We start from the raw sequence: 14,606 nt of genomic DNA, 5'->3' as shown, positions 1-14,606 counted from the left end.
GTAAAGAAATTGTTTTGGTTTGGGAATTTTCAATTTCCTTTGAGGACAAAGGGCTCCAGTTTGGAGGGCTTGACCTTTCCCCTGCTCGGTTTGGAGGGGGAAGTTGGTTTATGGCTTCATCTCATCTTGGCTTGGGTACAGGTCATACTAAGAGACTGCAGGTGGCAGGCTCTCTTAAGTAGCACAGTATCAATAATGCTTTTCTTCTCTGCCTCCATCTGCTGGTTGGGAGACAAAACCCATCTGCTGGTTGGGAGAAAAAACCCATCTGGTCTAATCTGTGCTATTCCAGGAATGAAAATTAACAGGCAAGAACCAATTTTCCTTTAATCTTCATGACCAATATACCCAGGGCTGCAAAGGAATTTGGAATCCAGATCTGGACTGTAAAAATGACAACTCCACTTTTCCATGTACAATTCCTTTCAGTGCCTTACAATTTATACATTTTGTTGTCTTTGTGCAGGTTTAAAATTTTATTTATTTCATTTTAATTCTACCTTTCAGGTAATACAAAGCAGATTATATTCAGGTACTGTAGGCATTTCCCTATCCGCAGAGGCCTCACAAAAATTATGTACTTCAGGCAATGGAGGGTTTAGTGACTTGCTCTAACCAGTAGGCTACTCCTCCACTCCAGTGTAGTCCTGTTGAGCAATTTAGCCAAAAAACTAATACTTTCTCAACTGTTGAACCTGCTCACAGCCCTGCCACAGAGTCATTTCTGACCAGATAGGACCTGCTGGAACAAATGGTTCCAGTGGCAATTTCTAGCAAACACAATATGGGGCATGGGTTGTGCCTTCTTAATAAAATAAAATAAATACAATTAAAGGTTTGTGCTGAGCCCTGAGCGCTGCTGCAGGTCAGCAGGGATGTGAAACAATTTCCAGGTACTGTCTTGGTTTCAAACCACATCAGCTCATCTATTGCTCCCTAATAAGAAGCTTTTATTTAATTAAAAAGAAAGACAAAGACAAAAACAAATTTCCCCTTTCTGAGACTTTTACTTGTTTTTTTTTTTCTCTCAGCTGGAAGTTGTCATTAAGGAAAAAAAAAAAGACAAAAATGCTTGCGTCTGGAGCAAGGGATTGAGGTTAAAAGATGGTAGGGCATAAGGTACGACTGCCTTCAGGCACTTTACAAACACCTCAGCACAGGCTCTTGGTGGTGTGAACGCCTACATTATGCTAATAAACTAGCATAGCGTGGTGGTACAGAAACCTGTCAAGTCTCCTCTGCACATAGCTGTGCCTGCTGCAGCGACACCAGACAGCAGATGAATGAGACTCGAGCTTCAAAAACAGGCATCACAGATACAAGAAAAGACCCTTCTGAAAGGGGAAGTGGCCCCCTATTGTTTGGGTCTTCCTTGTTCTGCCACATAACAGCTTCGGCGGGATACAAACCCTCAACTAGACAACCATATCTGCCTTCACAGCCACTACGAAAATTCTGACATCTTAACATTATGGGGGCAGGGGAACATCAGTTTTACACAGCCATGAAATAATGAAATCCTCTCTCTCTCTCTCTGTGTCACGCACACAGAGGAGGTGGCGGTGGAAGATAGGAACAGTAAGACTTGGACACAGTAAGACCGCACAATCTCCGGCACGGCTGCTAGAGTTTCAGCGCACCTCTCTCTGTGCCAGCTTCAGTCTGTCGCTCAGTTTCACTTTGGGGCTGTTTGCCAGTAGATGACGCAGCTTCACGTAGCTCTTCCACAGTTTCTGGTACCTGATGGGAGGAATGGACAGATCTGGTGAAACCCACAAATCAGAGTATCTCGTCCTACATGAAAAATGTTTAACCATTGTAGCTTCTAGCCACCTGCAGGAGAGATGGCTAGAAGCTACAACAGGAAGAGGTGGGGGTCAAAGAAGGAGAAATTAGGTCTTACCGGATAACTTCCTTTCCCTGCATCCAGTCTTACCAGTCCAGAGGCATGGGTTATTCACCCCAATCAACAGATGGAGAAAGAGATTAACAGGTTCACTGACATCACCCATTTATGCCTCTGTGCTGACCTCAGCCTGCCAGCATTTTTTTTTTAACAAGCTAACTTTGGACATTTTAAATCCCTTATTTTACACAACAAAATATTTATTTTTAAACTGGAGGAGCTCCCAGATGAAGAAACCCTAACCAGAAAAAGGAAAAACAATATGTACAGCCTTACAAGGAATATACCTATTTGTACAATATCCAAATATGCCAACTCTCTTTGCACTGTAACTGTAAAATGGAAATGAGCTCGGCAGCATAGAAAGGGTCCTGGACTGGTTAGATTTGACTCAAGGAAAGGAAATTATCAGGTAAGAACTAATTTCTCTCCTCCTTCTTCATCCAGTCAGACTAGTCCAGATGAATGGGATGTATCCAAACTATTCCACCACAGAGCGTGATACTGCCAAACCCACTTCTCAGCACCTCAGGCAAAAGAAGACTCTTGGCTGGCCCTTATATCCAAATACGGTATTAATAGAAAAGGAATGAAGAAAGAATGAAGTTGCAACTTTACAGATATCCAGCAGAGAAACCAACCAGAACTCTGCCCAAGAAGCTGCCTGAGCTCTAGTAGAATGTTTAGGTGAAGAGCTACCACTACCTATATAGGCCACTGTAATGCTTTCCTTAATCCAAAACACTATTGAAGCTTTGGTTGCTGCCTCAACTTTCCAAGCTCCATTGAATAAAACAAAGATACAATGTGATTTTCTAAAAGCATTCATGACCTTGAGATACCGCAAAAGCACTCTTTGCATCTAATCAGTACAGTAGTCTAATTTGCTTTATTTGTATGTTTACTAAACAAGGCAAATAAAACAACTAATTCAAATGAAAGGCAGAAACCACCTTCGGAAAAAATAAAGGTACCATACAAAACTTGAGCATATTCTTTGTGAATTCCAAAAAGGGCTCAATACATGACAACGCCCGAAGCTCAGAGATCCTTCTGGCTGAGCAAATAGCTACCAGAGATACTGCCTTTAAGGTAAGCAGCCTTAGCAAAATGTACTTAATGGGCTCAAATTGTGGACCAGACAAAGTCAAAACTAAATTCAAATCCCAAGATGGAATAGAAATCCTCACCAGATGCCTAATAAGCTTTACTCTCTTAGGAAACAAGATACATAAGTTTTGCCATGCCATGTTGGGTCAGACCAAGGGTCCATCAAGTCCAGATTCCTGTCTCTAACAGTGGCCAATCCAGGTCACAAATACCTGGCAGGATTCCTAAGTTCAAGAGATTCCATTCTGCTTATCCCAGGGACAAGCAGTGGATTTCCCCAAGTCCACTTTTATAAAGGTTTTTGGACTTTTCTTCCAAGAGCTTGTTCAAACCTTTTTTAAACCCAGTTACATTAACAGCTTCTACCACATCCTCTGGCGATGAATTCCAAAGTTTAATTATGGGTTGAATAAAAAAGTATTTTCTCCTATTTGTCTAAAATGTATCACCTAGTAACTTCATTGCATGCCCTCTAGTCTTTGAACTCTTTGAAAGCATAAATAACCGATTTGCATGCACCCATTCCAATCCATTCAATTTATAGACCGCTATCATCTCTCTTCCCCAAGCTGAAGAGCCCTAACCTCTTTAGCCTTTCCTCATAGGGGGAATTGTTCCATCACCATTATTTTGGTCAGCCTTCTCTGTACCTTTTTTAATTCCGTAATATCTTTTTTGAGATGCGGTAATCAGAACTGTACAGTTTTCAAAGTGTAGTCAAACCATGGAGCAACACAGACGCATTATAATATTCTCTATTTTATTTGCCATTCCTTTCCTAAGTTCCAGGCATTTTTTTTTTTTTGCCTTCTTGGCACACCACCACACACTGGGCAGAGGATTTTAACATATTATCCACAATGACACCTAGATCTTATTCCTGGGTGGTGACTATCAATGTAGAACCTTGCATCGTGTACCCATAATTTGGGTTCCTCTTCCCTATATGCATCACATTGCACCTGTCTACATTAAATGCCATTTGCTATTTGGATGCTCAATCTCCCAGTCTTGCAAGGTCCTTATACAATTTCTCACAGTCCTCTTGGGATTTAACAACTTTGAATAATTTTGTATCAGCAGCAAATCTGAATATCTGATTTGCTATTCCCATCTGTAAGTTATTTACACAACTGCGGTCCCAGCACAGATCCCTGGGGCACTCCACTAGTCACCTTTCTTCAATGAGAAAATTGACTTCTTAGCCCTACTTTTTGTTTTCTATCTTTTAACCAGTTCCCAATCTACAACAGAACATTGCCTCCTATTCTGTTGTAGATTGGGAACTGGTTAAAAGATAGAAAACAGATAGGAGTCTCTCATGAGGTGCTTTGTTATCTGGGTGATAGGACAAGGGCTTCACCAATAAGCCCCTGTATTTATTTAGTTAAGGTTAAGGGTTTTTTTGACCGACATTCATCAAGAGATATCATACCAGTTTACATATAACACGGGTAATATGGAAAAGAATAAAAGTTACATATAACAGGGGTGCAAGGAACTGGGAATAAAATGCGAGATAGAGGAGGAAAGGCAGGAGAGCTGGAGAACCAAGGCTGGAAAATGGAGTAGTATAATAACAGTATAACGACAGTGATAACAGAACTTTGTACAACTAGGCTAGCGTATTAAACTTAATGCATCTAGGATAGCGGGTTAACTTTAGTTATAAAGCATCACAGAACTTGCAGTTTCAAATAAAAGAGCATCAGAAGGGGCTTAATGAGGGAGAGGGTTATTGGTAAGCTTGCTTGAATAGCCAAGTTTTAATTTTTTTTTTTTAAATTTCTGTGTGCACTGTTCAAGTCTGAGGTCAGGGGGCATGGCATTCCAAGCATAAGGGCCAGCTATGGATAAGGCACGATCTTTAGTGGAATTGAGGTATATGTGTTTGGGGGTGGGTGTGTGGAGGGTAGCTTTGTATGCAGATCTGGTTGGTCTAATGGAAGTGTGGTAATGTATGAAGTCTTTCATCCAGTGCATGTTCTGATTGTGGAGGGTTTTGTGTATCAAAGTAAGGGTTTTGTAAGTTATTAGATGGTGAATGGGGAGCCAGTGAAGATCTTTGAGAATAGGGGTGATATGGTCAAATTTGCAGGACTTGGTGAGTATCCTGGCAGAGGCATTTTGAAGCAGTTGAAGGGGTTTAATTGTGGCTTTAGGTAGACCAAGGAGAAGGGAATTACAGTAGTCAATTTTGGATAAAATGGTGGCTTGAAGAACTGTGCGGAAGCCATTGAGGTGCAGTAAGGGTCTGAGTTTAATATCCGTAACTTGCACCTTCAAAGAATTAAGCACCAATCCCTTAGAAAGTCCCTTCAGCATAAAATCCCAAACCACTGGAATCAATGCCTTTCTAGGACACAAATGTCTAATGGTGCACCATTGCTCATTGTCCAAACCTGCACATATGCCAAAGAACATAAGAACATCTACTTATCAAGGATACCTCAGCCAATCTGGGGCCACCAGAATCACTAGACCCAGATGCCCTGATATCCTCTGAATTACGTTCCTTATCAGGAGCCATATTGGGAAAACGCAAAGAACTGACTCTCACAGTAAACACAGAACCAGAGCATCCAGACCGGATGAACAACTTTCTCTTCTTCAGCTGTAAAATCTGTGCACCTTCACATTTCTGAAGGTCACCATCAAATCCATCAGTGGAACACCCCACCTGGCAATTATTTGGTCAAATGCAGTCTGAGACAAGGACCACTCTTTTGGATCCACTGCAGGCCAACTGAGGAAGTTTGCTTGAATGTTCTCTACTCCTGCTATATGAATGGCAAATTATATCTTCAGATTCCTTTCTGCCCAACTGAGCATCACTTCTATATCTCCTGCTACATGCATACTTTTGGTGCCTCCTTGATGGTTCACATATGCCACCACCGTAGTATTGTCAGACATTATCCTGCCTGCCTGACCTGTCAGGAGTGGACCAAAGTACAGCAGAGCCAGTCGAATCACCCTGGTTTCCAAACAACTGATGGACCATTCAATTCCTCCTGCGACCACCGGCCCTGAGCAACTCATCCGTCGTCACTGCCACACAGGCAGGGGGGGGGGGGGGGGCTCAAGATTCACTCCTAACACCAAACTCTTGGGATCCAGCCACCATCGTAAATTTATTCTGATCTTCTTCGGCACTGGAAGGTGTATGGTGTAATCCTGATATTGCAGATCTGATCTGGAGAGCAAGGCTCTGCAGAATTTTCATATGTGCCCTTGCCCAAAAAACTAATGCCACTGTCATGGAGCTAAGTAGTTACAAATAGCTCCACACCATCAGGCTCCTGACTGAAAGCAACGGAAATCTGATGCAGTTTCTGAATCCTTTGATCTTTCAGACCTTTTCTCATATCGAAAAGAGCTCCCAGATACTCCAGGGTTTGAGAAGGTTCCAAACTGCTCTTAAAAAGTTGACCACCCAATCTAGTTTCTGCAAAAACAGCACTAGCCTCCTGGCATTCAATGCACTCTCCTGCTCTGACTTTGCCCATATCAGTCAATCATCTAGATAAAGGTGTACCAAAATATCTTCCCTCCGCAGTGCCACTGCTACCACCACTTTGAAAAGGTTCTTGGCAAAATGGCCAATCAAAAAGGCAGGGCCTGAAATTGAAAATGCTCCCCCAGCACTACAAAGCAAAGGAATCACTGGTGATCTCCTATTAAAGGAATGTGGAGCTATACCTCGGTTAGAACCAAAGAAGTCAAACTCCTCTTGAATTACTGCCAGAATGACCAACCATCAAGCTGTGAAGGATTTTGTTAATCTGGAGTGAGGTTTTCAGAAGCAAATCTTAAAGGAGGTCACTCCCTGGTCAAATTGTACTCTTTAGTCCCTCCTGAAAGAGACAGGATTAGATTCCGAAGTGGAAAATGATGCACAGAAAGAAAGATAGAAGCAAGCATTTGAAGCTGCTAGCATGGTTCTACAGACAGCATCTTGCACCTGTATTGTGGCAAGATTTGATTTCTATCTAGCGCAGAGCATGCAGGAGGATGTTGTTGACGAGTTTCTTCAGTTAAGAGTCAGGAGCAGTGTACCTTGTAAATACTTCCTTTGATTTGGTGTGAGTGTCTTCCAGGGGAATGGTGTCCATAGTGGCAGCAAGCAGGCTTCTATGGCTGTGGTACTGGTCAGCATATTCTGTTTCTAAGACCAATTTGACTAAGTTGCCCTTCAAAGGGCAGTTGTTTGGAGAAGAACTTGAAAGGATGATCATGGCCTAGTGTGAGATCAAGATACCTAGGGGCTCCTGGACAACAGACCTAAGAATTTCTTGCATTCTCTTTCAACTTGAAATAGGTTTCAGGACTCTAGAAGGTTTAAGTAAGGGCAATAAGTGAGTGCTCAGAGATCTCATCCATTTGCTAGGTATCAGTCCTTTCGTTCAGCCAAGGAGCGAGGTAAAGCTGGCAGCTCAGGAGCAGGTGCCTCTTGAGCCTCCCAATGAGAATTGGGAGGCTCAGTATACGATCCCAGAGATAAGTGGACATCTTTCAAGGTTCTATTGGAGGTGGGCCCAAATTACTTCAACCCATTGGCATCTGGAGGTTATACGAGATGGTTATGCCCCGGAATTCCTTTTGCCTGTTTCAGATGCTTTTATGGTTTAACCTTGTCACTCAATGAAGAAGCAAAAAGCTATAAGAACAAATCTGGATTGGTGCCCAAGGCTCAATGGGGTCTGTGGCGTTATTCAGTTTATTTTGTGGTTCCCAAGAAGAAAAGGACCTTCTGTCCCATTCTATATCTTAAATAGTTTATTTATTTATTTATTTTTAATTTTTCTATACCGAAGTTCCTGTACGAGTACAGATCACTCCGGTTTACATGATAACCACAAAATTCGCTAGAGAGCGTTACATATAACAAATAGTAGATAACATATAACATATAAAATATAAACAGAGAGCAGCATAACTAAGGAGGCATCCAAATATGAACAGAATTTTTAAACTAATATATAAAGCAGAATATATCTTAATATAGACATGATAAATAGTAACTTAATATGTGGTGAGCAGAACATAACATATTGTATAAATTAACTTTTGGTTCCTTAATTTCTCTTAAGTATGTATCTGTGGAAAGCTAAGGGGGTGGGTGGGAAATAAGGAGTGAGTGGGTGGGAAATAAGGAAGTTCAACAATTTCCTGTATGTGTCTTGCTTCAGAAAGGAAATTGCCTCTTTAAGAGCTGCAAGGGATTCTCCTATTGGCTCCCAGACACTTGCCCTTCAGAACTGAGAGGAAGATGACTGAGCTCTCTTTCACTCCCACACAGACTTAAGATAGCCGCTGCTTCTGTTTCAGAAAAATGGGCTCCACTGGGGAAGAGGCTGCCTGAACAGCTCTGGCAATACAGATACCCAACCCCTCCTCCACCCAGGGAGCCATTTTCATGACACCAGAGCTCACCCCCTCAGCCGAATAGCTTAGCTGCTCCCCCTGATGGCAGCTTCCTGTGTAGAGCATAGATTTCTTCCTGCACTCTGCAATAGAAGCCATGCTTGCTCTGTACTCACTGCCGCGTGCCGACTGCATTGCTGTGGCCAGGAAGTGAAATTAATTTTTTAAAAATAACTCACTCAAGAACTCCTGTGGCCGTCAAACACATCTGACATCAAAATTTCCGGGCTACTCCTACCCCACAGCACAGTGATCTTTTTACTTTTTGTCTTTTTTATTATAAGATATAAGAAGCAGCTGGACAGCAGCTAAATAAGAATGAGAGCAAGCGAAAGAAAGTGGGGGAGAGGGTAGGACAGATAGAAACCAACCCCAGCCTCGACCAGACTCTGAAAGCCCCCTGGGCCAGGACCTGCTCTACTGAGGGAGGGAGCCCAGGTTTTTACCTAAGAAGCTGCCATCTTTTTTTTTTTTAGGATCTCTGTATCTTGGGCTCTGCTCAAATGAGGGAGCGAGAGCTTATATTTCACCTCAGGGACTGCCTTCTTAGAGTCCTATCCAATTCAACCAGACCTCAGTCCACAACATGGGATGCACTCCACCATCTGCTGGAGACACAGAATACTGGCAGGCTGAGATCAACACAGATGCATATAAGAGTGACATCAGTAAACCAGTTACTCTATCTCCATCTGTTAGGGTGAATAACCCGTTCATCTGGACTGGTCTAACTGGATGAAGAGGAAAGTACAGTTGTTTAGGCACCCCTGGTCAAACTGTATATTTCAAAGAATCACTAAGGGGCGGATTTTAAAAGGCCCGCGCGCCGGTGCGCCTATTTTGCATAGGCCGCCGGCACGCGTAAAGCCCCGGGACACATGTAAGTCCCGGGGCTTTCGAAAAGGGGCGGGAGGGGGCGTGTCTGGGGCATTCCCGAAACGACGTGGCGTTTCGGGGGCATGCCGCGGCGTTTTGGGGGCGGGCCCAGGGGCGTGGCGCCGGCCCGGGGGCATGGTTGAGGCCTCTGGACCAGCCCCCGGGACTGGAGGACGGAGCGGAGCTGCCGGCGACAGGTGTAACTTTGCCGACAAAGGTAGGGGGGGGTTTAGATAGGGCCGGGGGGTGGGTTAGGTAGGGGAAGGAAGGGGAAGGTGGGGGGGAGGGCGAAGGAATGTTCCCTCCGAGGCCGCTCCGAAATCGGAGCGGCCTCGGAGGGAACAGGCAGCGCGCGCTGGGCTCGGCGCGCGCAGGTTGCACAAATGTGCACCCCCTTGCGCGCGCCGACCCCGGATTTTATAAGCTACGCGCGTATCTTATAAAATCCAGTGTACTTTTGTTCGCGCCTGGTTTGCGAACAAAAGTACGCGATTGCGCAAGTATTTAAAATCTACCCCTAAGTGAATAAAAGCTGACACAACCTCTAAATGGTACAAAGTTAAACATAACATCTTTCTGCAATGTTTAATGCAAAATTACTATTTGCAGATTTTAACAGATTGAATATGGCATGTTCAAAAGTTTAAACATTCTTCCAGTTTATTCATTACTACTTTTGTTTAAAGTAGTTAAGGCCCAAAACAACTGAACAAATATAAGAACATAAAAACATAAGAACATAAGAAATTGCCATGCTGGGTCAGACCAAGGGTCCATCAAGCCCAGCATCCTGTTTCCAACAGAGGCCAAACCAGGCCACAAGAACCTGGCAATTACCCAAACACCTAGAAGTTCCCATGCTACTGATGCAATTAATAGCAGTGACTATTCCCTAAGTAAACTTGATTAATAGCAGTTAATGGACTTCTCTTCCAAGAACTTATCCAAACCTTTTTTGAACCCAGCTACTGACTCCAATTGTTGTTTTGACTACTTTCAACGACCAGGGGCTTCTCTAAGCAGCAGTTTCAGCTTGTGAAATGAAGACAATTTATTCTTATAAAGCAGAGAATGGCTACAAAAAGCTCTCTAAAAACTTCCAGCTACAAATTTCAACTGTCGGAAACATTGTAAAACATGGAAGTTATATGGACCTGTTGAGGTCAGGACGATTTGGAAGAACAAGAAAAATCTCTGAGAGAACTGTGTAAAAACACTTCCAGCCATGCTCTGAGCTGGGTAGCACCAGCTTAGCTGACCTTCCATCACAGAAGGGCTGTTTTCTCAATAAATAAATTTGAACTGCCACTAGCAAAATGTCATATATTAAAGACACACTTAAGTGCTCATTTCCCTCCAGACTGTGCAGGTAAGCTGCAAAATGCAGGAGAATCTGCAAATAGGACATTGCAAGCAAATGAATTAGTTGTGGAAGATGATACTGGGGCAGAGCTGTAGGAGGCCAGAGAGAATGTGGCCTATATTTGCAATATAATTGAGATGTTCGAGAAAATTTCTAAAAAAAAAAAAAAAAAAAAATTGGACTCGCGCCTGGCTACAATAGTGAAGAACATGGCACAGTTTGTAGTCTCTGTGCAAGATAATGCTATTTAGATCACGGAACATGATATGAGACTTGCAGAACTGGAGCTTTCTCTTATCTTTGCCAAAATCAACAAGTTGGAAAGAACCTGTGACTCTATGACTGAGAAAATACATGAATTCAAATATTGCTCCCATCGCTGTAATATTCAGATACTCGAGATGCCAGAAAAGGTGGAGGTGAACGATGCTGATTGGTGCTTTTCAAAATGCTGGTAAAGATATTAAACCTTGAATGTGCTAAGGATACAGCAAAGACTGATTGGGTGCATCACGACTTAGCACCAGTCCCTGGCCCAGGTGGTCGCTCTCGCATTATCATTGTTAAATTACATAATTTTAGTAATAAGCAAGCAACTCTGAATGCTGCACGATCTGCGCAGGATCTCTCATTCCAAGACAATCGCATCAGGGTTTTCTAAAACTTTTCTGCTGAAGTACAATGCAAGTGACAGGCCTTTCAAAATGTTAAAAAAAAAAAAAAGAGCTACAAAAACTGAACATAACCCCACCAAGCTCAGAATGACAATTGAAAATGGTCATCACTGACACAGTCAAAGCTTTTGAAAATGGCTATAGGACAGGAAGGGAAGCCATGTGACTGAGGCCTAAAGAAGTGCATCTGTGTTCTGGCACAGTAACAGTCCTAAATATTTTGATGGGAATGGTGGCTGAATGGGGTCTGCTGAATTTGAGTGGAGACTTCAGAGTGTGGGAAGTGCTCAACTTATACTGTAACAATTTTCCCTACAGGCATGCTGTGCTGAATTATTTGTTCTTCTTGCTATGTTTGCTGCAATGGTCTGATGGAGCGCTTTACTCACTCAGGGTAACTACATTCAACAGCTCTGTCCTTGCTTTGGACATTCCCCTTACAACTCACAATAACAGGAGCACAAGCTCTCCCTACTGCCAGACGCAATAGCCCTACTTATGAAAAGAAAGCAATTTACCACCAAGGCATGTCTTATTGAGAAAAACATAATGAATAAGACTGATAGATAGAAAAGGACCATCCAGTCTGCCCAGCAAGCTTCCCACAGTAGTATTTGCCGCGCCATGCAGGTTACACCCATGTACCCAGTCAGTGCCGCTTGATGTGCTTTGCTTATGGACTTGGCCATAGAAGCAGCCTGCGTTTTTTCCTTAATCTCTGCGCATCAGTATCTCAGACTGTAAAAAAAAAGTCATGGCTTGTGTTGGCTGCCTCTGAATACAAATTCCTCTTCCTTCCACCCCCCCCACCTTCTCACCTTCAAAGCAGAGAGAGCGATGTTGCAGTTGCATCAAAAACATCAAGGCTTATTGGTTAAGGGTAGCAATCCCATGCCTTCTGTTAAGGGTAGTAACTGCTGCTCTGTGTAGGTTACCCCCATGCTTATCAGTTCCTCAGACTTAAATGGCAGGGCCCTCGTTGGTTGCTATCTAAATCCAATTCCCCTTTTCCCCTGCCGCTGAAGCAGAGAGCAATGATGGAGTTGCATCAAAAGTATCAAGGCTTGTTGGTTAAGGGTAATAACCACCGCCCCAGCAAGTTACCCCCATGCACGGTTTCTTTGGGGTTTTTATTTATTTTTTTTTTAAAGGACTTAGCCATAGAAGCAGTTCTGTGCTTTCTGACTTATGTCTGGGTATCAGTATCCCAGACCATGGAAGTCAAGTCCCTCTGTTGTCTGAATCCAATTCCTTTCCGCCCCCCCCCAACATCTAAGCGGGGAGCAATGCTGCAGTTGCATTAAAAGCCTCAAAGCATATTGGTTAAAAGTAGTAATCTCCATGCCTTCTGCTAAGGGCAACAACCGCCGTACTAGCAAATTACCCCCATGCACGCTTATCCAACTTCCACAGTGTTTATCCCTTGCTCCTTTGAATTCTTTGACTATTTTCTTCTTCACCACATCCTCCCGAATAAATGTTTCAAACAACCGATAAATAGAACATTCAATCATTACAAACTCAAAAATTATTAAAACATTCTCCAAACACCAATAAAATATTTCAAACAGCAGACACATAACATAATAGCCAATAATTAAAATGGCAGTCAATCAAGAAAAATAAACTTTAAAAAACACCTTTACTTACCCTCTCCAGCAACACTCTTGCTGCTGCTCTCCCTTGTAGGTCAGTAGGCCCATTATAAATTTTTTTTTATTTTTTACTTTTTTTTTTAACTTTTGGGGCCTCCGACTTAATATCGCCATGATATTAAGTCGGAGGGTGCACAGAAAAGCAGTTTTTACTGCACTTCCCCAGTAAATGCCAGCAGAAATATACACCTACCTTTGGGTAGGCACTAATTTCTTAAAGTAAAATGTGCGGCTTTGGCTGCACATTTTACTTACTGTATCGCGCGGGAATACCTAATAGGGCCATCAACATGCATTTGCACGTTGCGTGCGCTATTAGGTTCAGGGGGGTTGGACGCGCCAGCTTTACCCCTTACTGATTAAGAGGTAAAGCTAGCGTGTCGAAAATGCGTGTCCAATCGCGGGTGCGCCGGAGCGCACTGTACTGTATCGGCCTGACAGTCAGCAAATGCAGGCAGATAAAAATTGAAAAAAGACAAAAACTCCCCAAACATTTAGAAAATGCTTCATTTAAGTATTCAACAACAGTTGAGATTTTAGACAACAAACAAAATATATTTAATCTTCCCCCACCTTAGCATATTTGTTTGATCACTGTATTAAGCAAATAGCCTTTAAAAATAAAGACATTTCTCAATACAAAGCTAAGCCGAGCATAATACAGATAATAAATGTGTCACTGGCACGCTTTTAAGCACTCTGTGTCTTCCTTTTTTTTTTTTCCTCCCTTAATAGCAAATCATGTTCTGCAAAAGCCTAGAAATGGACTTGGCCAATTTATATCAATTCTGTGTACAGCTGGCACACTTGCTTAACAAACAAAATGTGTGGTTTGAGTAGAACGTGAATGAGAAATAACTGGACAGGGAGTAAAATGAAGGTTGAATGTTCCCCCCACCACTTACTAGGTCACCTTCAGCTAAACTAGACTATGTCATTTCCTCATGCAAGGGGACGAGAGAGATTTCTTACTGTGGGTCTCCAGCGTAACTCAGCTGAGCAGGCCGGATCCCAAAATGCACAATCACAGGGAAGGTGATCACATCCAGGCTGGGCTGCTCACGATCCAGATGATCAATACGCACAGAGCTGGGCTTCTGAAAAACCAAAGAAACCCACATATTTACACAATCAGCACTCTGTTTTATTCCTCACTAATTAAACATGAATCGCTTTTCACAATGTCACAACGTTTTGGGAAGGGGGGAAAAGATCTTATGCAAAGATTTTAATAAGTTCAATATTTTCTTGGCAAGCTCTTTTGCCCCAAAGCAAACAGAAATGTGTTTGCAAAACAGATGAACTGACATGACTTTTTAGCACATACAAGTCATGAGAAAATGAAGTAGTTCTGTGCTTAAATCACAGCAGCGAATCCCAAACATAGGCTGGTGAGGCGGAGGTGGGGGAAGTGGAATGCCCCAAGCTAGCCCAGATTTTAATGTGTGAAAAAATAAAGAGAAAAAAAACCTTATTTTCTCTTCAATTTACTGGGACACTAATTGATACAATATGAACAAGAGCAAAAAAAATCCTGTCCACCAGTACGAACCCAGAATATGGGTGGGCTTTAAGATTGAAAATTTTCAAAACCT

The 14,606-nt window shown here is 42.7% G+C and overlaps 1 protein-coding gene across 1 annotated transcript in view; it reads right to left on the bottom strand.

The window, feature by feature from the left end:
• The window catches only part of DROSHA (drosha ribonuclease III), a 401,585-nt gene that overhangs the window by 199,756 nt on the left and 187,223 nt on the right, over positions 1-14,606 (bottom strand). Inside the window, 2 exon segments of the mRNA XM_029587136.1 lie at positions 1,641-1,740; positions 13,984-14,108. Coding sequence (XP_029442996.1) covers positions 1,641-1,740; positions 13,984-14,108 — 225 coding nt within the window.

This window comes from Rhinatrema bivittatum, chromosome 2 (assembly GCF_901001135.1).
Source record: "Rhinatrema bivittatum chromosome 2, aRhiBiv1.1, whole genome shotgun sequence".
Lineage (NCBI taxonomy): Eukaryota > Metazoa > Chordata > Amphibia > Gymnophiona > Rhinatrematidae > Rhinatrema > Rhinatrema bivittatum.
This window is presented reverse-complemented; position numbering and strand designations above follow the sequence as displayed.